Below are 25,506 nucleotides of genomic sequence, written 5' to 3' on the forward strand. Positions count from 1 at the left end.
GTGGAGCAGGTAATAGACCCAAGGGGTAGGTTTGTGACGGGTACTTTGACCCACATCCCTATTACAATTGTCAACGTTTACAGCCCCAATGTGGATGACCCTGAGTTTTTCAAGACGCTTCTCCATAAATGTTACAAGTACATGCATACTAACATGGGCCAAGGACAGATCTGGGTGCAGTGCTAGAGCCCCTTGCGGGCAGCACAGAAGGTCTGGAAGTGTAAGAATGCCCTGGATCTGTAGGATGTGCAGAGGATGGTGCATCCTGAGGATAGGGAGTACGCCCTCTAATAATCGGCCCATGATGTGTTAATTATATCCTGGCTGGCACGGCCAAGGTTCGCATTATAGTGGAGTGTGCTCTTCTCCCTAGGACGCTGTTGGACCACTCCCTCATTCGTTGGACATTATACCCGGGCCCTACTGGCATTTTAAGGCTTCGGCGTTGACGGGCATAGTGTTCCGCAGCAAGATGTTAGAAACAATGTTGATGTATTTTAAGTTCATTCTGGGATCATTTGCTTCTATGGCTACTAAGTGGGAGGCATTTAAGGTGGTCTTGAGCGGCAGGTGCCTATTGCTTGAATTCAGAGTGCTGGAGGCTATCCGACGGCAATTGTTGGGGTTGGAATTGGTGATAAAAGATCTGTAGCTTCGACTTGGGGAGGCCAATACATTGGAGTTAAAAGGGGCGTTGGACTGGTTTTTGTACTGAGGCAGACCGAGAAGTTAAATACCTGGCGCAGCCAGTATTGTCTAGGAAATATGGGGAGGATGGGAGGCCAGGTCGCCATCTGGTGGCAATGATAAGGCAGGAGGTAGACACTACGGATATAGCAGGAGTGTGTGCCGGTAGTGGGCGAGTGCCAATGCATTGGATACTTTTTGCATGTATTATGAGTGCCTGTATGCATCGGATGGGGGGGGGTTGATGCAGACTCGCTAGGGAGGTTTCTTGATAATACTTTCTTGCCACCTATGAGTCAAGAAGCTGTGGTGGCGATTGATGTGCCATTTACGACTGCCGATATTTTGGCAGCTATAAAAGTGTTTCCTACGGCTAAGCCCCTGAGCACTGATGGTATTACAGCTGAATTCTACAAGGAGTTTGGCTCTGAGGTTGCTGATCATATGCTGTGCATGTGGCAGGAGGCAATGGGTACTTGCTCTGCAAGATGGTGGTTACTCTGATACTGAAGCCTGGGAAGGACCCCCAAGACTGTGCCTCTTACAGGCCGATATCACTACTTAATTTAGATGCAAAAATATTTGAAAAAGTGTTAGCAGATAGGCTTCTCCCATAATCCATCCTGACCAATCTGGGTTTGTCCCCGGGAGGTCGATGTCACTGAATAGCTGGTGCCCATTTGTGATTCTTTCACAGATTGATCCTAAGATACAGGCAGTGGCAGCCCTATTAGATGCAGAGAAAGCGTTTGATTCAATTGAGTGGGATTGTTTGTTTGCAGTGTTGAGGTTGGTAGGCATCCCGGAGTACTTTTTAGGATCAGTGTGCCTCCTTTATGCAGGGGCAAATGCCTGTGTAGGCCTCTTTGATAAGCCGCTGGCGTCCTTCACATTGGGGTGGGGGCCCAGGCAGGGCTGCCCGCTGTCACCCCTCCTTTATGCTATAGCAGTTGAGCCGCTGGCGGCCTGGCTTCGGAAATGTCATTGCAAGGGGGGCCTGGCTTTGTGTGGGGTAAGAGAACTAGTTTCTTTGTATGCAGACGATGCGATTTTTGTATTTCAAGGACCTGGCGATTAACCTCCACCCCCTCACGTGCGAGGTGGAGAAGTTTGGGAGATGTTCAGGGCTTTGTATTAACTGGTCCAAATCGATCCTTTTTCTGCTAAATGTAGTGACGAAGAAGCCAAACTGGATGGGTACATATGGTGGGTGCAGACCTTGGTTAAATATTTAGGCGTGCATGTTAGTCGATGTTTCGAAAGTCTCTTCCGTGATAACTACCTTTCTTGCTTGCAACAACTCTATTCTAAGATAGTTAAATGGTGTTCTCTTCCCCTCTCCCTGCTTGGAGTGTTGCTCTGGCCAAAATAGTGGTGGTGCCCAAAATGTTGTACTTCTTTCAGAATGTCCAAGCATCCAAGCGCATCAAGACTAAAGTGAAACATCAATACTGTGGTTGCACAAAACATTACAGAGGACTCTTTTTCCCCCACTACCTCTGCACTGTGAACCAAAATGCCCCGACACATAAAGGGATGCTGAGAAAGAGAAGAAGATCGTGCAACACTGGCCGCGAACACACAACACCAACGGCACCCAGCAGAATCAGCCTCGAAAGCAGGAAGCACCCCGCCAAACACGGTTACCACCAGAACAAACTATGTAAGAGAAAAATCCTTATATCTTACACCCTACCTCGCAACAACTACAGAACCTCGATACCCCAACACCGGAATCTTGATGCACACAAAGAATCCCCCGAAACACCAAGAAAAAAAGACAGGACCCCCCCAAAAAGAGAGTGGAATGATACCAACCCCCTAACCCCATACAGTACTAGAACAGAGGGGCACAATCAATACCCACAATATATCAGACAAGAGGACAAAGTCTTGTTAACCAACAACCCTACCATTAACCTAACAGACCGAATCAATGAAGAAGAAGCCATCAATCATCTTCAACCAATCGCCATCACTGGAGAAGCCACGATTAAACAGTCACGCTATCAACCTAGTGGACCGCTTCGATGAAGAAGCAGCCGTCGATGTTCTTCATCCAACCAACATCACTACAGAAACACCGCAACCAGACAACTAGAAACCGGAACAAGGAACAACCACCAAACATAATCACACCAAGAGAATCCACTGTAATTTAATAAATGTAAGGTCAAACACTCAACCGAAATATACAACCTCCTATCAGACGGAAGCATCGACATCCTATTTGTAACTGAAACATGGTTAGACGACAACTACAAGATCACCCTCAACAACTGCCTGCTGAAAACTTCAAATGCATCCAAGCAAACAGGAAAACCAAAAGAGTGGGGGGGACTGTCAATCATACACAAGGAACAGCTTTCTATCAAACTAGAAGATCCACTAAACATCGATTAATGCGAATCCTTAATACTGCATCTATCAGTAAACCCCAAAACAAACCTGAAATCCATACTGATATACAGACCACCAACCTACGATGCAACCTTCGTAGAGGCCTTCATGGAAGCAATCACCATCCTAGCCATCAAGCACAATCATCTGATCATCCTCAGAGATTTCAACATCTGGTTCGATGAAGAAACCACAACCACACAAAAATCCTTAACCACGCAACTAGCAGCAATGAATCTACAGCAACTAGTCAAAGGAGAGCAACACACTCAGCAGGCCACACACTTGATGCAATCTTCGCCAACAATAAACTCATTACCACGGCACCCCCAATTCAAATACTCAGGAGCGACCACCTCATCATCCCATTCATAATCACAATGGCCATTCCAATAAACAAGCAACAAGACAAACAACCGGCCACCATGAAAAAAAATTGGAGAACCATCAAAAATTCCAACCTAACTGAACTCCTGGAATTTAGCAAACTAAAAGCATCAGTTATGGAAGAAGCAGGCCTGGACAAAAAAGTAGCCTTACTCCACACATGGATCGGAACAACTCTAGACGACATCGCCAAAGAAAAACCTTTCACTCCCTCACGGGAAAAAAACACAGCAAAATGGTTCACCCCCCTACTTAGCGCCATGAAAAGAAAAAAACAAAAACTAGAATCAGAATGGAGGATCAACAACAACATTGCAAACAAAGTGAAATTTACAAAAGGAAATGCAAAAAGCGAAGAGTAAACACTACGACAACCGAATCTTCAAAGCACCAAACACCCAAAAAGAACTCTTCAAAATCAAAAATGAAACCGGTATGCAACAACATGCCAACCCCATCGATGAAACTATGCAATGACCTAGGAGAACACTTCAGAAATAAGATCACTACCATCCAACAAACCATACAAAGCAGACCACACGATCACACCTTAAACCCCACACATCCTCAGGATGAACACACAAACAAACTATGAAGCTTTCCAGACAGATCAGTGGAGACTTTAGTCAGACTGGTAAATCAAAGCAACAAATCGGGCTCCCCGGAAGACCCTTGCCTCCTAGACATATACAAATTGATCCTCAAATAAGGAACGCCCATGGAATACCATAGAAACGTCCTCAACCTTTCAATCTCAACAGGTAAAGTACCACAGGCTTTTAAATCGGCGTACATCAGGCCGTTACTCAAAGGCACAACAGGAAACGTAGAGGACGTATCCAACTACAGACCCATCTCCAATATCCCTTACATAGCCAAACTGCTAGAAACTAACGTTTACAAAACAACCCAAGAATTCATAGAAGAGCACTGCCTACTAGACAAGTTGTATTCAGACCAATGAGAGGAACAGAATCAGCTGTGATATCAATATGGGACGACCTAAAAACAAATGCAGACTCAGACAACAGCACCGCCCTGATACTTCTTGACGTATCCGCACCATTCCACACAGTCAACCACACCATCCTCATAACGAGATTAGAAGGATTGGGAAAAACAAACTCCGCCCTACTATGGATCAAATCCTTCCTAACAAACAGAACAGAAACTGTATGGATGAAACCTTTTAAATCCAACCCAAGAGACTTCACATGCGGAGTACCACAAGGCTCATCCTTCTCCCTGCTTTTATTCAACATCTACCTATCTATTAATCAAAATCATCAAAAGACATGGCCCCACCTGCTACAACTACGCTGACGACACAAATAATCTTCAAAATACAAGACACCCGAGAAGAAAACACAACACTAGAGATTTGCCTTCGGGATATCTTCAATTGGATGAACTTGAACCACCTCAAAATCAACCCAGGTAAAAGTGAGATAATGATCGTCACAAAAAACGGAGGAGACATTAACTACATCCCCTGGCCAGAAGAACTCGGCACGACCCCAAAGCCATCGACGATTGTAAAAAAACCTAGGGGTCCTGATGGACAACAACCTCACCCTAGAGCCACAAGTAAACGTTCTACTCAAGAAATGCTTCTTTCTCCTACGAGCGGCAAAAAGGATCCTACCGTTCCTGTCATTACCCAACAAAACTCTTACCATCATCGCTCTGATCATGTCCAGAGTAGATTATGCCAACAGCCTATACCTGGGCATGCCTGAAAGACTTCTAAAAAACTGCAGCGCATACAAAATGCAGCGGCCAGACTCCTCCTCAAACTACCCTGACGAGAACACATCACACCTGCGCTAAAAATACTGCACTGGCTACCAATAAAACAATGAATAAAATTCAAATTCATGTGCATCACGCACAGAGCTATACACAACCAAGGCGCAGAATACCTGAGAGATAAATTACGCCTACACCAGCCGACAAGAACGCTCAGATCAAGCAACGATATACGCCTAGAACCGAAACCCTATAACAAAAGAAAACTTGGAGGATCCTCGTTTTCTCACCAGGCACCAAAAACATGGAATGACCTACCAAAGAATATACGGAACACAAGAAATCATCTAGCATTCAGGAAACTGCTGAACTGCATAACTAGAAGACCACCCACAAGAACACCCACACCACCTATCAAGGAAGAATAAAGAGACTGACCGCGGCCCTCACCAAACAACCAAACTCGATCAGAATGCACCCCACGACAGTCCATAAGACATCTCGAGAGATAGTCACAAGTGGAGGACACTACAGACCGAACACATAGTCAGACCAAGACGAAACCACTTTGTTGACTCATCCACAGTATCACGGCCCGTCCCACACCGAAAGCTTCAAGCATACATATTCACTTAGAGGGTAGGATAAGAGGAAACCCCGTCTCCTGCGTCGCGCCAAAACCGAATCTCTGTCAGGTGTGGGCCTCTCTCCCCCCTTGCGGGACTCACGATTCTAGCTATTTTTTAGGACGGCACTGAATTATTCAATTATATTACTATAAACATGCAGGACTCCCAAAACCCAAGCATTCAGCCATACCGTGATTAGCTGCAAAACATTTAACCCACTAACCAAAAAAACAAAAAGCTCAAAACTTTCTACATACTTATCTCACTCAAACTAACCCAACCACCTCTTACACCGCAATCCGCATGCACTTCACCACACCGCTACAATACATAAACCGCACCAACAGCACATGAGGATGGGCATCGCCCGATACTCGCACCAAAAGCTCAGCACCCAGTGTATACCGAGTTGAAGTTGCCAACAGAACACCACTCCTCTCACTATCCTACTCCCTCTTTACCATACTAACCCATCCCACCTTCTCGTTTGTAGATCCGCCAGAACGCCTGGGGACCAACGCCGTTGGTGACGGTGCACGGTACAAATATCTTTAACATTTAACATGTTCCTATATGGCCGGGAGCAGCATTGTATTCGGAACTGAAGTCCCTAATGGTCAAGTTGGCGTGGCATCCCAAGACCACCAGGATCTGCTGGGATACGTTGTACCGGCCATGGGATGGCAGTGGAATCAGGGCTCTGGATACAGAGCTATATTTTTTGGCAGCACAGGTACACTTTGTGTCCTACTGGATGACGAGTTTGGCTTCTTACCTGCACATGGGGCATTGAGAGGTGCTTGGTGCCTCCTTTTTGCATGCAGGGCACCCCGATTTCTGGGAAGGTTAATGATACATGGAAGTTTGACCAAGTGGCCTGCACTATACACGCTTGTAATAGGGCTCTTAAGCAGCTGTGGGTGGATTTTCCCAATGGGCCGGCACTCAGACTTTGGAATATAGAATGTTTACCGCCGACTTCCGATAACTCAATAGCTGCAGAGTGGAGTGGTTTGGGCATTGTGCATATGTTTGACGTATACCCTGAGAGTGCTTCTGTATTTCAGAGTCAATTTGAGGCTAAGGTGGGTAGTAATTTATGTTGTCGGTTCTATTATTAGTAGGTAGGGCTGGGGTGGGCACCACCTTTCAGTTTTCTTGGGTTATTATAAGTACATTCAATTAGGTTCAAGTCTTTATATTTATAATCTTTATATACATTTTCACCTGGGGCTGTCAGAACAAAATGATCCTTTGACACACAGATCATGAATTTATCAGAGAAAAGAGAAATGAGGTGGAACCACCTCATAATTTCTGACACTCAGTTTGCTTGAAATCAGCTGAAAAATGTTTTCTATTTTTGCACTAAGTTAGTTCTCCTTTCGCCTTTTCCTTTCTGACTTATATCAATACGTGACTCCAAATCCAGTTATCATATTGCTAGGAAGAACATCAAGCAATCATGTAAAAAGCAGGAAATGTTTAATTCACATTCCTGTGTAATCATTCAAAAATATGTGGCATTTTCAATAGGCAGATGTCAAATCACAGTAGTCAATCTGTCGCATATAGCCAATGCATTTCGGTGTGTAAAACACAATCTTCAGGGCAATGCAATCTTTATAATAAATCCACAATTCAGATCATATGTCTTATAGCAATACGTTCAATAAATTTCATTTTGTACATACCCATGCGTTTAGTTAAATTTCAAGATGGTTGTCACACGCAGTGAAATGAAGCGAAGTGCAATGAAACAAAAAAAGAAAATCTTAATCAGTGCCTTATCTTGGGTGTCTCAACCACTTTCTACTAAATTTGTGCAAATGTTGTTACATTGAGTTTCATCGTACCTTTACAGATGACTCTGCTAACGTGCTTTTGCTGCCACGCGTTAATTTTCCAATCTGGACTACTGTCCGTATAATGTATTGAAAGCAATCCCTAAAAAGACAACATCTGATTGTGATTCTTATTGCTTCTGCATATGTGCTCAAATGGGCTTGTAGTGACACCAGCATATTCTCTTACCTTCGTGATTCGATTCAGAACGGCAAGGGAAAGATGCAAGAACGCGCGTTCCCTGGAAGTATTTAAATGTTGCCATGGAGACTGGCGCTAGGCGTCACGCCCCGGCATTGGACTGTCGGCGCATATACGCCTCACGTCCCACCCTCCCATGGAAATGGGAGGGCGCAATAGTCTCCATGGTAACGTCATGCGATTACACTAAAAGTGAAACTAAACTTGTGCTCTTCGGCACGCGTGTGATGCGTGATATTCTACCTGAAATCGAAATCGTCTTTAAGCCTTCTTGTGTATTAACTACAATAACTGAAATGTAGCGTGCCTAATTATTCCATGATGTAAATTCTAAATTGCACAAATCTCTGAAAAAAGTTTGCTAGACTGACTTTCACAACCCTCATTTCCTTTCTCATCGTCCAGTATTCATCAGTAACCATGCAACCGCTGAGTTTTCATTGTGGCTACGGATGCAGGATCTGTGCTCGTTCCACCTGATTTTTGCAGCTCTCTTTGATTGGCCTATATAATAAAGGCCACAAGGGCATTTAATAGCATAGATGATATTCTTCGTATCGCAGGTGGCATGGTTGTGTATTTTTATGCGTTCTCCTGTATGTGGGTGATTCAATCAAAACTCAGCGGATGCCAAACATTGGAATGAAAAGAAGCACAATCTTTCACAGATTAGGTTTCTAATTTTGGAAGTCATAAACAGAAGAGATGCACATGAAAACATTGCAAAGAAGCTAGATCAGAGGGAAACTTATTGGATAGACAGGATGGGTTTGCTTACACCAAGAGGACTCAATGAAGAGATCAACTACATGTGTTATTTATAAGAACGATCTCACAAGATGACTCTCACAAATCTCAATTGATCAGTAAGATCAATTAGATCAGCAAAATCACACATATCTAATATGATGCAAGTAGAGATACAATATATTCTCAAAAAGGCTTTACAAGATGTAGCATTGTGTATATATATGATATAGAAGAACGTGATATATGTGGAAAATGAGTCAGAACATTAAAAACTGGACGTATAATGCTGCCAATGCATTGGCAGACAACACTTGTTACATCATATTTTGATTACAGGCACAATTGTATTCACAGGAGACTATGATGGACTATATCAACAGAAGGGTACATTAATACCGAAAACACGATTGACATAGCGGCAAGGCCAGCCGTATACTATAGCTAAAGAAAGACACGTGAACTTGTAATTTTGCCATTTATTTAATTTTTATTCAATTTCTACTTAAAGTAATGATCCTGCATGAATGACCCATCTGTATGTGCAGTATACATACTACATGTTTACTGATGAATACTGGACTATGAGAAAGGAAATGAGTGTTGTGAAAGTCAGTCTAGCAAACTTTTTTCAGAGATTTGCGCAATTTAGAATTTACATCATTGAATAATTAGGCATGCTACATTGCGGTTATTGTAGTTAATAAACAAGAAGGCTTAAAGACGATTTTGATTTCAGGTAGAATATCACGCGTCACACGCGTTCCGAAGGGCACAAGTTTAGTTTCACTTTTAGGGTAATTGCATGGCATTACCATGGAGACTATCCCTCCCTCCCGTTTCCATGGGAGGGTGGGACGCGAGGCGTACGTACGCTGTCATTCCGATGCCGGGGTGCAACACCTAGCATCAGTATCCATGGCAACATTTAAATACTTCCAGGGACCGCGTGTTCTTGCGGCTTTCCCTTGCAGTTCCGAATTGAATCACAAAGGTAAGAGAATATGCTGGTGTCACTATAAGCCCCTTTGAGCACATATGCAGAAGCAATAAGAATCACAATCAGATGTTGTCTTTTAAGGGATTGCTCTCAATACGTTATACGGAAAGTAGTCAAGATTGGAACATTAACACGTGGCAGCAAAAGCACGTTAGCAGAGTCATCTGTAAAGGTACAATGAAACTCAATCTAACAATATTTGTACGAATTTAGTAGAAAGTAGTTGAGACACCCAAGATAAGGCACTGATTAAGACTTTCTTTTTTTGTTTTATTGCACTTCGTTTAATTTCACTGCGTGTGACAACTATCTTGAAATATAACTAAATGCATGGGTATGTACAAAATGAAATTTATTGATCTTAATTGTTAATATACACATGATCTGAATTGTGGATTTATTATAAAGATTGCATTGCCTTGAAGATGGTGTTTTACACACCGAAATGCATTGGCTATTTGTGACAGATTGACTACTATGTTTTGACATCTGCCTATTCAAAATGCCATATATTTTTGAATGATTACACAGGAATGCAAATTAAGCATTTCCTGCTTTTTACATGATTGCTTGAAGTTCTTCCTAGCAATATGATAACTGGATTTGGAATCACATATTGATAAAGGAAAAGGCGAAAGGAGAACTAAAGAAAAAGAAAATGTTTCAGCTGATTTCAAGCAAACGAGAGCGTCAGAAATTATGAGGTGGTTCCACCTCATTTCTCTTTTCTTTGGTCGGTTCAATTATTACCAGATGGTTCTCTTCTTTCCCGACGGAGCCTGTTCCTCTGCCTTTGCTGCAATATCTCCTGAACTCGGCCTCTTCTGTGTATAGAATGATCCCGAACGACTCTCCAAAGATGGATTTGAAATGCCAGGTGAAATGGGAGGAGGATGCAGGTTCTACATTTTCCGATAAGCAGTGGGGCATGTTGTGCGATCGCACGCACAGTGGGGCAGTAAACACCAGGTTTAAGTTAATTCAATTAAAGAACCTTCATAGGGTATATTTGGCACCTTCATGTCTTCGGTTCTTCGATCCTGCCATGGACAACAAGTAACCCAGATGCCGGGGGAGGCAGCAGGCTTTACTCATATGCTGTGGTCCTGTCCTCGTGTTCAGGAATTATAGTGCAGTGGACTAGTTCCACTGCCTCTGCCCCTAGGTCATGGCTGTAAGATATGATTTTGCTTAATGGCATTGATCATTACTATGGGGCACTTGGTGTGGCACAGAATAGGCCCAAGGACATCTGGGGCACCTTAGTGTATTATCTTCATGTCCAATGGCCTGTGGCTGGGGGGAGGAGGCTTCCCCCCGACCCCCGATCCCTCAGAGATGACTGCGGTGGTGGAAACCTAGGAAGTGCATGGCTGCTTCAGTGAGATGGATTGGTTCAGGGAGTGTAGAGTGGGCCAATACAGGGTCTGCACTCTTTATCCTGAGTTTGGTGGGCAACGGTGAATGCATCTTACTGCAGGGGGAATATGTTGCTCATGATATTGCTATGCATGCTATAGCTCATTGTAATATACAGTCGAAATATATTGTAATGTTTGTGTTCATGTGAGATGCAGACCTCAATACAATTTTTTTTTATTTTTTAAATGGGCGGACTTGAAGAGACCAATACCGAATGCTGAGATGCATGAGGTCTAGTAGGGAAATCTAGTAGGGAAATGTTCATTAAAACCTGAGAGCCAAATTTGCGATAAAGACCAGTTCCTTGAATATTGTAAAAACCACAGTAGCCTGGTAGAGGCTTATTGATTGAAGACTGAAACCTGAGAGATCTGGGAGGAAACCTGAATAATTGGTGCTAAGAAATCAGAGGTCTGGAGGCAACCTACTTGGTATTGTGGAGTATGAAATACCCAACAGTGCAACTAGAAGGCAGAGGTGAAGCTGAATTTCTCCAGCATGGGGTCTGGCATGGATTCACATGCTCATGAATATTCCCCGTCGTCAGGCTGGGAATCCTCGGTAAAGAAAAAACCAGTATCAGTTTCGTTTCTGATCTGTCTTTCGTAGTAATAACCAATCACTGGTCTCTGCGTCATACTGACCACAGCCAATGACTGCCCTCTACCTAAGCACCGCCTCTGGCAGCCATCTTCAGATTTTTACCGCACGTTCATGTGTTGGGATCCTCGTGCTATTGCTCTCGAGCGTTAGTGCTATTTTTCGCGCTTTTTCACAAAAAACTTCGATTCTTTCGGTCAAAAGAGCCTCAAGCTCCACCGATCCTACATCCGATCAACGGGGACCCGTGTCGGATTCATCTGTGCCCCTCAAGGGTGAAGATTTCATCGAGCTACGCTTCGGAGGACTCCAGAAGCTTCTCAGGCCCGGTCTCGGAGATGGCCCAGGAGAAGGGAAGCTCGACGCCCGGAAAGCTGTTCAGGGTCTGCCCTGGATGCCAGCTGCAGAACGTCTTCAAGGAGGACGAACACTCTTTCTGCCTTTACTGCCTTCATGAGGACAAGACGCACGTGGAGAAGGACTGTGCATTTTGCGGCAACATGTCGGAACGGACCATGAAGGACCGCATCAACGTCTCGCCAACTGGCTGGAGGGTAAGAGCCCGTCTGGCGAGAAGAAGAAGAAATCCGAGCGGTCTTCTAAGACCTTTGAGGGCGCCCCGGCGACGGGGGCCCAACATAAGGCCAAGCACCGCGAGTCCGCTGGCACCGGGAGCGCCGAACGGTCGGGCTCTACGGGCGCCAGGCAGGGCGCACCCTCCCAGGCACCATCAACCACGAGCCAACGCTCTGGGTCGGGTAAGAGGAAGGCCGAGCACCCGGCGAAGCTCCTGGAGAGGCCCCGGTCGAGCTCTAAGGCAGAGGAGGAGCGTGGCAGTGCCCCCTCCCTCAAGGATAAGGCGGTGAGCGCACCTAAGGTGGTGAAGGCCTTGATCCATCCGACCAAGCCCTCTATCGAAACGGTCGCGGCGGCCCTGGCTCAGCCTGTGGTGGCTACACCAGTGGTGGCGACCTCAGGGCCCAGAATCTCCCTGCCTCCGCGGAGGGAGTCTTCCTTTGTGCCCATCGATAGGACCCCCGTGAAACCCTCCGTGGGGAAGAAGGGGGGGCAGGGCGTCGTCGTAGATTCAGCCTCAACCTCAGAAGAGGAGCTGATCGAGGTCTTAAGCCACGGCCTAGGCGTGGAAGAAGGCCAGCCCGTCGGAATGGACCCCGACGCAGGTGACGACGACGACATCGTCGAGGATACCGACGGGGCCCCTGCTCGCCCGTCGGATTCCCCTCTGCCAGCGCCGCAAGACAACTCGGCGGTCATTTTGTTGGCCATACAGTCCTTATGCTCCGAGATAAGGACGAGGCTACCGTTACCGACGGAGGAACCTCTCCCGTCGGGGGATCCAGAACCGGGACCTTCTGGTGTTCCCCCTACCAAGAAAAGAAGGATCCATCCACCACCTCCTTTTCAACCGTCGCGCCCCGTCCAGCCCTCCTCCCCGTCCACCCGAGGGGATGATACGGGGACTGACACGGCAGCGACGGGTACGGACGACGAGGCATACGACGAGGATTTTCCGTCGTCGCCTCCCACCAGGGCTTCTCCGCCCGACGAGATCGGATCTTTCCACTCCATGATCTCCAGGGCTTCCGAGCTTTTCCAACTCTGCCCTGAGGAGAAGAAAAAGGAAGGCTTCCTTTATCAGCGGCGCGAGGCCAAGAGGAAGACGGTCCTCGCAGTGCCTCTGTTGGACGACATTTGGGATGAGGGCCTTTCCCTCCTCAAGAACCCTTCCACGACGCCAGCTAGAAGAGACCGGTACGAGAAAAAGTACCGGGTCCCGGACACGCGGACACGGCCCCCCTATGCCTCCGGGCGCAGCCTACCCCGGACTCCGTCGTCTCCGCGGCAGCCAGGAAGAAAGCGGGGGGGGGGTGCGGCCTCCACATCGACTTCCCCGCCGGACGGCGAGGGAAAGAAATTGGATGCTATGGGACGTAGAGTCATCTCGTCGGCAGCGACGACGATTAAAGCGGCCAACGCCTTGGCTATCGTGGCCCGCTACGACAGGGAGCTCTGGTACAAGATAGCTCCCCTGCTGGATTTTCTGCCGGACGACAAGAGGGCGGAGGCCCTGGAGATCCTGCAGGAAGGTGAGGTGGCCTCGGACCACGCCATCACCGTGGCGACGGACATCGCCGACACTGGGTTCCGCCAGCTGGGCAACGGCGTTTGCCTTCGACGTCGTGGATGGCTCAAAGCTACGGACTTTCGGCAGGACGTCCAGACCAGAGTCCTGGACATGCCCTTCGACGGGAACAACCTGTTTGGGAAGACAGTGGACGATTCCCTTCAGGCCATCAAGGCGGATACTGAGACGGCCAGGGCCCTTGGAGTCCTGCAGCAACGACGAACGCCCTTTCGGAGCGGCGGAGGCAAGGGCGCCTCCAAAGGTTCCGGCGGCGGTTTCGCTTCCTACCGTCAAGCGGCCCGCTCGTCGTCGCAAGAGGCCTACAGAGGACGAGGCAAGTCTAGCGGACCCCGCCGTCGTCGCCAAGGAGGTCAAGGCGGCAAGGCCACGTCCAAGCAGGATTGAACCGGCCGTGGGGTCGGGCCCCCACCGAAGCACCCCGGTGGGAGGCCGGCTGGCGGGCTTCGTCAGCGTGTGGGAGTCCATCTCCACCGACCGTTGGGTGCTGGACGCCCTGGCCCGGGGCCACGCGCTCGAGTTTCAAAGAAGGTGCCCGCGCGTCCCCCCCGTGGCCAGGAAAGAACTTCACGTCCCTCAACTTCTCCTGGAGGTAAAGGCGATGCTCAGAAAGGGCGCCATCGAACTCGTCCCAAAGAGGCTTCGGGGCTCCGGAGTCTACTCGCGATACTTCCTCGTGAAGAAGAAGACGGGAGGATGGCGCCCCATCCTAGACCTGCGACGTCTGAACAAGTTCATCAAGGCGCAGAAGTTCCGGATGGTCACCCTCCAGCACGTCCTGGGTCAGCTGGAGGAAGGAGACTTCCTATCGTCGTTGGATTTGGAGGATGCCTACTTCCACATTCCCATCCTAAAGGGGCACCGAAAATTCCTCAGATTCGTGGTCCAAGGGTGTCATTACCAGTTCAAAGCCCTTCCCTTCGGACTACGGTCGGCACCCAGGGTATTCACCAAGTGCCTCGCACCGGTGGCGGCGCAGCTGCGCCGCGAGGGGATTCACGTCTACCCCTACCTGGACGACTGGCTCATCCGCGCCAAGACGAGGGAGCTCGCCGTGGTCCACACGGCAAGGACCGTCCAACTCCTCACGGACCTGGGATTCTCCGTGAACTACGCCAAATCCCACCTGGTGCCCGCGCAAGTCGCACTGTTTCTGGGAGCGAGGCTCGACACAGTGTCCCTTCTGGCCTCCCCGTCGGAGGAGAGGACCAGGACCATCTTGGGCAAGGTGCAACGGATGTTGGTGGCCGACGCGGCCAAGGTGAGGTCCATCAAGTCCCTCCTCGGGATGATGTCTTCCTGCATCTACCTCATTCCCATGTGCAGGCTCCGGATGCGCCCGTTGCAAGAATTCCTGGATGCGCGCTGGATCCAGACGACGGGCAGCTTCGAGGAAAGGATCAAGCTCGACGAGAGTTTCCGACGAGCGATACGGTGGTGGGGCACCCACGCGCTTCTGACGGCGGGCATGGTCTTCCAGACCCCAGCCCACCAGGAGACTGTGACCACGGATGCCTCCCTGGAAGGGTGGGGAGCGCACACCGAAAATCTGCACGCAAGAGGACTCTGGCTCCCGACGGAGAAGTCCCTGCATATCAACGTCCTGGAGCTCCGTGCAGTGTTTTGGGCCCTCAGGTCCTTCCTTCCGTCCCTCAAGGGCAAGGTGGTGAGGATCTTCACCGACAACACCACCACCATGTTTTACATCAGGAAACAGGGCGGAACCAGGTCCCCAGCGCTGTCCAAGGAGGCGCAGGACCTGTGGCATTGGGCCGTCGCCCAAGGGATTTTTCTGGTGCCGTTTCATCTGGCAGGGATAAAAAACACCATCGCCGACTCACTCAGCAGGGAGCTGCGCTCGTGCCACGAGTGGGAACTACGGCAGGATCTGGTGGATCGCCTCTTCCGACGGTGGGGCACACCCCAGATCGACCTGTTCGCGACGGCGACGAACACCAAGTGCCGGAGGTTCGCCAGCAGGTTTCCCCAGACGAGGAGCATGGGCGATGCTTTCTCGTTCCCCTGGGAGGGCCTGTTCCTCTACGCGTTCCCTCCCTTGCCTCTGCTAATCCGGCTCGTCAACCAGCTCAAGAGGTCACGGTGCAGGATGATCCTCGTCGCACCTGCGTGGCCGAGGCAGATATGGTTCCCGGACCTTCTGGACTTGTCAGCGTCCCCGCCGATCAAGCTGCCGGCGGACGCGGATCTACTCTCCAGGGAAGGAGGCGCCATCCTCCACCACGACCCGAAGTCGCTGAACTTGCAGGCCTGGCTCCTGCAGCGCTAGAGTTTGGAGGATACGACATACCGGCCGATTGCAGAGAGGTTCTTGCAAAGGCCAGGGCGTCCTCGACTCTTAAATGCTACGGACACAAATGGAAGAGGTTCTCTGTCTGGTGCCACGCACAGAAGATTAACCCTCTACGGATTACGGCTCCCCAAGTACTGCCGTACCTGCTGACGCTGGCCAAAGCTGGTCTGGCACACGCGTCCATCAAGATTCATCTTGCTGCGATCTCCCGATACACCAGAACCACGGGGCGGACGTCCTTGTGGTCTCATCGTCTGGTGAAGGAGTTCATGAAGGGACTGTTCAGATCGTTCCCGCCGGTGAAGGCTCCGGCCCCGGCGTGGGAGCTCAACGTGGTGCTGACCAAGCTCATGGGACCTCCGTTCGAGCCTCTGCACTCGGCCCCGTTGAAGTTTCTATCGTGGAAAACAGCTTTTCTTGTGGCCATCACCTCCGCACGACGAGTGGGAGAGATCCAGGCCCTTTCCTGCAAGGCCCCGTACTTGACTTTCCACGACACGAGGGTAGTGCTCAGGACGCACCCCTCCTTCATGCCCAAGGTGCCGTCGGACTTCCATCTCAACGAACCCTTGGTGTTGCCTGTGTTCTTCCCGTCGCCTTCGTCGCCGGCTGAGAGGACTTTGCACTCGCTGGATGTGGCTAGAGCGCTGAAGTTCTACGTAGACCGCACGAAGTGTTTTCGGAAGACGTCACAACTCTTTGTGAACTTTGGACCTGTCAATCAGGGGAAGGCTCTCTCGAAGGCTTCCATTTCCAGATGGCTCTCCGGCTGTATCATGTACTGTCACCGGTTGGCAAACCGACCGCTGCCTGGCCGTCCGAGAGCCCATTCCACCAGAGCGATCGCAGCTACCACGGCGTTCCTATCTGGTGTGCCCCTGCTGGACATATGCAGGGCTGCTACGTGGAGGTCGACGCACACCTTCACGAAATTCTACTGCGTCGACCGGGATTCCAGGGAGGAGTCCAGGGTCGGCCAAGCAGTGCTGCGCAACCTGTTCGCCTGAGGTGAGCCTGGTGAGGAGGTAAGATGCTTAATGTTGAGTTGATGTGATGCTTAATGTTGAGCCTTTGCCACCTCCCGTGGTTGTGCATGTGTGTACTGCTATGTATTCTTTATTCATGAGCATGTGAATCCATGCCAGACCCCATGCTGGAGAAGGAACAAGTTACTTACCTGTAACTGTTGTTCTCCAGCATGGGTCTGGCATGGATTCACATGCGAACCCTCCCGCCTACCCCTCTGCGGCTCTTCACTTGGTCATACTGCCACTTCACGTGCTTCCAAATCTGAAGATGGCTGCCAGAGGCGGTGCTTAGGTAGAGGGCAGTCATTGGCTGTGGTCAGTATGACGCAGAGACCAGTGATTGGTTATTACTACGAAAGACAGATCAGAAACGAAACTGATACTGGTTTTTTCTTTACCGAGGATTCCCAGCCTGACGACGGGGAATATTCATGAGCATGTGAATCCATGCCAGACCCATGCTGGAGAACAACAGTTACAGGTAAGTAACTTGTTCCGTAAAGCCTGCTCACCATAGTCCTGAGAGAGGTCGACGGGCACATTGAGCTAATTGGAAGGCCAAAAAGGGGATTGTGACTATCAGTTACACTTAGAAGAACCTTCCCAGGATAACTTTTTTTTATACAATGAAACACATAATGTTTTTGATACTAGTTCCACGTTACTTAAAGAAACATAACTTACTTGTGTTTGGTTTGCTCATTTCCTTTTGTCCAGCAATAAAAACACTTCCCTTTTTTCCTTTGCACAACTCCTAGTGCTAATAGCCCGTTAGACCCTGGGAGGGTTTTTTATCACTTGGGATGATGATCCTTCCACCAACCTATAAATGCTGGTTCGGCCTAAGAAATAACTTGTATCGGGTCATTATCATGGGATAATGACACCTCCTTCACTCTGTTAGGCTTAGTGTTAGGCTTAGTGAATACCCCTTTCTCTTGGGACAGGTAATACAATCGTCAGCATTACATTATGCCGTCTTCATTTTTATCAGAGAGTTAATAGAACGGTACTAGCAATAATAATACAGTTTCCCCATCACATATAAATGTTTGGCTTATGTACTCAAATTGATGACCCGAGATTTTCTGTCTCATTTCTGTAAAGAATTAGTGTCTTTAATGGTTACAAACATTCTCCATTTTTGTTTAGTTACTCATCGATGGAATCAATTATTTGCGGACAATGCTGAAGGTGAAATGCCCCGTTAAACTAAAAGATGGTGTTTCGTGCCAGGATTTAAATACAGCCAGACTTCTCAGCCAAGGTAATTTTCTTCATTTTGTTTCCATCACATTCTTCCATGTCTATCACTTTCCTTAAATGTATTATTTTCTGTTGCATCTCAATTCAATTGTTTGCTCATTGTGTTTTTATATGACTAATACATGATATTTTTGAAACACTCATTAACAAATAGAATATGATCATGGAAGGACGAGGATGTATTTCCCAGGGGCATATGCTTCCTGATGTGCACCACTCCAACTGAGCAGTGACCAGACTATAAAGGTGCTGACCTGAGACAAGGGCACAGTTCCTAGGTCAGTAGAGTTTACTCTGAATATTCCACGTTCTATCTATTCTGAGGATGGAAAGGCCATGTAGATATTCTAGGGGATGGCATTTTCCAGTGGGGTGTTCTCTCTCATTTCGTCTCCATGATAGGCATCACAGATACTTTTGTATTCCCCTCTCCCACTATCCAACCTGATTGGGTATACTTCCTCCCACAGGTGAGGTAGCAAAAATAACTTCTTTCTCCCATGTCCTAGTGCCCCTTTCCTAATACTACCCTCAAGGTTGTCCTTGGTCATGAGATTCTTTGCTGATCAATGAAATCAATAGAGAAACAAGTGTGCAAGCAAGACTTAACCTGTCAAGTGAATCTCTCGACTTCCCATGCCCAACTCCATGAGAGTAGATGTTTGTTAGGGAGAATTCTCATCTTATGGCTAATTTCCCTTACCTATAGAGTCCCCCAGCAGCTTTGCTGGATTTGAAGGGTTTGTTTTTTTCTCCTGCTAAGAGTGCGACTCTTTATCCCACTCTTAGACATTTTTGCTATGTGTGTTCTAGGCTATTTTTGTGTTTAATGCCTATGGAGTTTCTCTCCCCTCCATAGGAACCATCTTTATGCACATGTGTTACACAGCACCCTCCGTGCAGTGACACAGGGGTGTCGTAGCGACCCCCAAACATAGACTCCATACCCTGGGACTGACTACTGTCTCATAGGGCATGTAAAGTCCCCATTGACTTTACTAGTCAATTTCTGTGAACAAAACCAGTACAACCCATCTTACTATGGAGGTACTGGAAAGGGTTAATAGTTTTTCCCTTATGTTTATTTTCAAGAGGGTACCGTACAGTCCCTCTCTCAAAAGTTTCTGGCTGGTGGCAGTGGTTACTACCAAAAATATTCAACCGCAAATATTTTCCTATGGGATTTTCCCATTGTTCGAGGCTACCACTTTTTCTGACAGCCTCTAACATACCGCCAGTGTATTTTAATATTAACTTTACTCCGGTAGGTTTTATTTGCCAGAACTTTAATATAACTTCTTTCTCGTGTCTTTCTCTAAACTCTTAACCCAGGTCGGGGATTTTTTGTTTGTCCGTTTGGTGGGCTTCTGCCGAGAAGCCCTCCTTTCGGCGCCATTGAGTCTGGGGTGGGTCCATTTTGTGGGAGGGGGAGTAGGACCTCTGGACAGGGTTGCCTCAGCAACCCATGTCGCACTCTATCCTGATAGGCTGGAGGGTCTCCTGCCAAGAGGACCACTCCACTGTGTGAGTGACAGCTAGGCTGTATGAATGGGGATCTTTTTGCATAAAAGCAGGGTCCTGAGGATTGGAAGAGCAAAACGTTGCCACTGGAACTAAGAAGCCGAAGAGGGGAGAAGCCAAAAACATCTGCAACGACTGAACCACCGGTGAAGCCCTGCTGCAGTCTGGGGTGTGTCCATTGTGTGGGAGGGGGAGTAGGACCCCTGGATCGGGTTGCCTCAGCAACCCATGTCGCACTCTATCCTGATAGGCTGGAGGGTCTTCCGCCAAGATGACCACTCCACTGTGTGAGTGACAGCTAGGCTGTATGAATGGGGATCTTTTTGCATAAAAGCAGGGTCCTGAGGACTGGAAGAGCAAGACGTTGCCACTGGTACTAAGAAGCCGAAGAGGAGAGAAGCCAAAGACATCTGCAACGACTGAACCACCAGTGAAGCCCTGCTGCAGCGTCTCACCACTTTTCTCCACACAACGACAGAAGATCTTCACCTGAAAGAGCCTTCTTCCCTTGAGCTGGTGGGGCCAACCAGTTTGCCAATCGCCTTCCCGGACCTGCCTTGGTGGAATCTCCCGTACCCTGTACTTGGAGGCCGGATAGCCAGGCACCAGTACACCCGGACCACGATTTTAAAGGAGCGTACCTTTTATTCGTCGGGCAACACCGCGGCTGGTTTCATCCCTGGGTAGTGCAGTAACTCGAACCTTCCTCCATGACGAGAGCCTCTCTTCCTCTGCTGGATCACTCGAACTGCAGGAACTACCAGGAACAACCGCCACCGCAGGAGCCACTGCTTCATTTTTAAGGTACATTGTTCCGCCAGGCCGCCCTTTCTTCGCAATAGCGTTGGTGTTTTAAATCCTTTACCTACCTGTTGGGTTAGCCGCCCCTCTCTCTTAACTTTGTCTTTCAACTTCTGCATCCACCTTTTCAAAATCGTTAACCAAAGACTTGACTGCAGCTACAAGAACATTTCGCTCGTGGGCCCTTGCCCTGTACCACTGACACTGGCACAGGCCTACTGACTCTGGCTACATTTGTTAGACCTGTCTTCTTTAGGTTGATTCTCAACTAGAACTGTGTTGATGCACCTACTTCTTATAACTACCCTTTTCTTCCCCTTTCTAAACCTTGTGAAATGCCATTTTGCTCAGTTTTCATTTAAGTATTACCTATACTGATGCACTGTCTTGCTTAATCTGGTTCACACACTTATGGGAAGTGTTGCTAGGGTGTGTAAAAAGCTATTTCTATATAACTTATGTTTTCCCTGTTTTGTGAGAAATTGATAGAGTATCCCTTGTGTGTGGTTTTCACTGTGCCGTTTTGCTCAGTTTTCATTCTGGTTCACTTAGTCTACAATTTAACTTGGGAGTGTGTATATTTTTCCTATTACTTATTTAACTTGCTTTGAGAACTAAGAACTGTGATAGATTTGTTTAACTAGAAGTGTATAAACATAAATATATTTCGAATGGATTGTGTCCTCCCACGTATTCCTCGTCTTGTGATAATTCGTTATCTCCAGCTTCGCTGCTTCGGAAAAAAAAATTCTCGGCAGAGGGCGCTGTGCTGGAGGTCCTGGCGTCGATTGTCCCTCGACGTACTCCGTACTCTGTCGATGTCACCGATGGTATAAATAGCTCGAGCCGCCCCCGTTGCTTCAGTTCCGTTTTTCCGATCGCTTCGCTATCGAGAACGGCGCGCTTCTATTTTCTGTGAAGAAAATGTCGTCCTCTTCGACACCCAGAGCTGGGTTTAAGAAGTGTGCAGATTGTGGATCTAAGATGTCGATCACCGATCCCTACCGGATTTGTCTCTGGTGTCTCGGTTCCAGTCACCGAACCGACGACTGCGGGTCGGTCCTGCCAATCTATGACCGAAAAAGCTCTTCGTGAGACGAGAGGTAAACTGTCGGTGGGGAGGGAGGCCTCAAAAAAGGTTTCGTCAAAAAGACACAAGAAAGCGACTGATTCTAAGGAATCGGATCGCCATAGGCACTCAAAGAGATCTCGATCTAGGAGTAGATCGAGACACTCTTTGTCGTCATCGAAAAAAATGAAGAGGAGACATAGATCTCCCTCATCATCATCTTCTTCTTCAGAGTCGACCGAAGAAATTCGTTGTCCGACTAAATCGGATTCTCCCAGTAAGTGGGAAGAATTCCGCAAAAAGATGATGGAGGTTTTCGAGAATGTGGCCCGACCCCCTCGAAAGACCCTCGAAAAAGCCATACCCCTAAAGTCGCTCCATTGGACGACAAAGGGACGTCCAAGGCTACCAAGGCTAAGACCGGTAGCGTCGAGGAATCCAAAAAACCTTGAGTCGACGTAAAACCGTCGAAGACTCTTCGAGAGTCGAGCACCTCTCCAGTGCCATGCAAGAAACACAAGTCGTCGAAGACTTCGACAACTTCGTCGACGCCCTCGATGTCGATAATTTCGACGCCAAAGCCAAATGCGTCATTGACGCCATTAGCGAAGTCATCTTCGAAGACTTCGAAGACACCTTCGAAAACTTTGAGGGATTTGCCAATTCCTTCGAAGCAGATGGAAGAGGAAGAAAGGAGATTCACTCCTTTGCCCAGGTCAGACTTTTTCAAATCTGTCAGCAATCTATGAAGAGTCTGCTTCAGAAGAAGACGAGGTTACTCCTTTGGGAGTTACTTATGGTACAAGACAAGTTCCTGAGGAACTTATTGACCAGGAATCTAGAATGAGAGACTTGAGTGATACTCTACATTCTGCCAGTGGAGTTGACACATCCCCAGAATTAGAGTTCGCCAAACCTGATCCTGCAGAGCATGCAGATGCTGGGTACAGGGGTCTTATGACCAGGGTAGTTGAATATATGGTTTGGGGTAATACTTCACCCATTTTTGAACAAGATGACATGACGGATATAATCGTCAAGGGACCTCAGAAAGATCCTGTTCTCTCTTTCCACAGAGCCCTCCAAAGGACTGTGGAGAAAAACTGGGAGAAGCCAGAAACTATTGCGGCTGCAGATAGCACTTTTCCAAGAAAATATAGACCGGCTGGAACGGATCCTGAATATTTGAATTAACATCCGACTCCAGAGAGTTTAGTCATTCAGGCAGCATCTACTTCAAAACAAACTGCTTATCCAACTATCCCTCCAGATAGTTAGGATAAGAGAAATTGATGCCTGGGCACGTAAAGTTTTCACATCAGGCAGTATGGCACTTAAGTCGGCAAATGTCACCTGTACCCTAGCCAGGTTTACCCATACCCTGTGGGACTATTTCGGCGGCGGCTGATCATATTCCGGAAGGCGAGGAAAGGGAAGGCTTCCTGAATATAGTCAAAGACGGGAAGGAGGCAATGGGGCAATGTCTGGACTGGATACTGCTGATAGTATCAGCAGATCCATGGCTGCAAGCGTTGTGCTATGCAGATTTGCATGGTTGAGGAAGTCGGGGTTTGCACCGGATGTGCAAGCCAGACTTCTCAACATGCCCTTTGATGGCTCGAGGCTCTTTGGCAGAAAGGCTGATGAAAGCCTAGAAAAGCTTCAGACCTCGAAAGCGGCAGCTAAATCACTTAGCTCCTCTTTGCGCCAGCCTCTAAAACCCTATTCCGATCATCTTCCTGGAGGGGTCGTTCTTTTCGATACTACTCCTCTTTTGGAAGAGGACAGGGTTCTCAAAGGGGAAAAAGAAACTTCCCTCGTGGAACACGAGGAAGAGGTGCAAAATCAGCCTCAGGAGCGGCATCTGTACCTTCAGCCACTCCTGCAGCTGCCTCCAAATCTCTGAGACCTTATTACACAAAACACCAGTGGGAGGCAGGATCTCTCAATATCTGAAGGAATGGCGGGGCATTACCTCAGATGCTTGGGCACTGGAAACAGTAGCCCAAGGTTACTGTCTCCCCTTTCTAAAAAGGCCTCAGAATCATCCACCGGGAGCCAACTCTGCCAAATTTCCAGATCCACTTCTTTTGGCCAATGTGCGAAAGCCCTAGGTTCCATTCCTGCCGAGAATTCTGGGTTATTTTATAGCGGGGTTAACGGGGACAGCACCATTGTGATCGCATACGTTTTAGCTAGAGCGTCCCATGTATCAGCCACGAGCTTCGTTATGGAGCTTAAATACACATGCTATAGCCTATGTAGGAGTGGGAGCCACAGAACTTCCCTTAGATCCCTTCTCGCCACCGTCCTTTGCTTCCCAGAGCTTCTCCCCTCTCCCCGAGAACCACTCCCTAATGATACATATTTGGGACACCTCATAATATTGCTGAAAGTTGGGGAGTGCCAGCTCTCCCTCACGCTTGTGGGACATCAGTAGGCCCATCAGTAGGCCATGATTGAATCGTTGGCGCTTATCCTGCCAGATGAAATGACTGATAATTTTCCCTAGGTCTGGAAAAAAGCTGTTAGGGCCTGCCACAGGTAGGGCCTGAAAGAAATGAAGCAATCAGGGGAGCGTGACCATCTTAACTGCTGTGATTCTGCCTATACAGGAGATCCTTTTGTTTTTCCATTTATTAAGACCTTCTTTAATAGGACAGCATGGGTGGGTAATTTGCCTGAAACCCCCAGGTTCCAAATCCCCCCTCTCCCTCCAGATGAATGGTGAGGAGGTCTTCAGTTCCTCCTGCTCCCCCCTTACCGTGAGGTTGAGCACCTCTGACTTAGCTACGTTCATCCACAGGCCCGAGACTTTCCCGAAATCCTATAGGATTTTCCTACAAGCCCCGACTTACTCCCCAGGCTTCATAAGGGACAGTAGTATATCGTTGGCAAAAGCTGACTCTTAATGTTGGGCTCCCCCAAAATGAATTTATGTACCCCATGTGTCTCCCGTAGATGCTGCATCAGGGGCTCTAAGTATGTAGCGTAGCACAAGGGGGACAAGGGGCAACCCTGCTTGGTCCCTCTGCTTAATCTAAAACTCCTGGATAGGGATCCATTGACAGAGAACCGTGCTGATGGGATGTTGTAATACGCTTGGACCATTCGGATGAAGTTCCCCCCCAGACGCATCTTTTGCATTACCCTGAAAAAGAATGACCGTTCCACACGGTCGAAGGCCTTCTCAGCATAGAAGGAAAGGAGGACCGCTGGAAGCTCTGTCCTATGGGCCTTCTCCCCCAGGTGTGTAATACGCCTAATATTACCAAAGGTTTGGTGCCCCTTCACGAACCCTGGCTGGTCAGGGTGGATCAAATGCGGTAGGTGCCCCTCCAATCTGTTCGCTAATATTTTTGTATACATTTTGGCATCCAAATTAATTAGTGCTATTGGTGGAGTCTTTATGCGGCTTGGCAATTAGAATGATTTTTGCCTCCTCCATCGACGCCGAGATACGACCCGACTCCCGAAAGTGGTTGTAGAGTCTTGTTAGATGGGGGGAGGAGAATTCTCCCAAAGGCTTTGTAGAAGGCTTCTGTATAACCCTCTGGCCCGGGTGACTTATTGGGCGGGAGCGCCGAAATTACCACCTGCACCTCCTCTTCCGTTCTCTCCCGTCCCAAGAGTTCCCTGTCTTCTGTTCCCAGGGTAGCCAGTGTAACGCTTACCTGGA

The 25,506-nt window shown here is 48.2% G+C and overlaps 1 protein-coding gene across 3 annotated transcripts in view; it reads left to right on the forward strand.

Moving 5' to 3' along the window:
- RIMOC1 (RAB7A interacting MON1-CCZ1 complex subunit 1) overlaps positions 1-25,506 on the forward strand; it is a 517,747-nt gene that overhangs the window by 413,915 nt on the left and 78,326 nt on the right. For all 3 annotated transcript variants that reach the window (XM_069627205.1, XM_069627207.1, XM_069627206.1), the window contains exon 5: positions 18,323-18,437. In XM_069627205.1, coding sequence (XP_069483306.1) covers positions 18,323-18,437 — 115 coding nt within the window. The remainder of the gene's footprint in view (positions 1-18,322; positions 18,438-25,506) is intronic.

This window comes from Ambystoma mexicanum, chromosome 6p (assembly GCF_040938575.1).
Source record: "Ambystoma mexicanum isolate Mex_15411 chromosome 6p, UKY_AmexF1_1, whole genome shotgun sequence".
NCBI lineage: Eukaryota > Metazoa > Chordata > Amphibia > Caudata > Ambystomatidae > Ambystoma > Ambystoma mexicanum.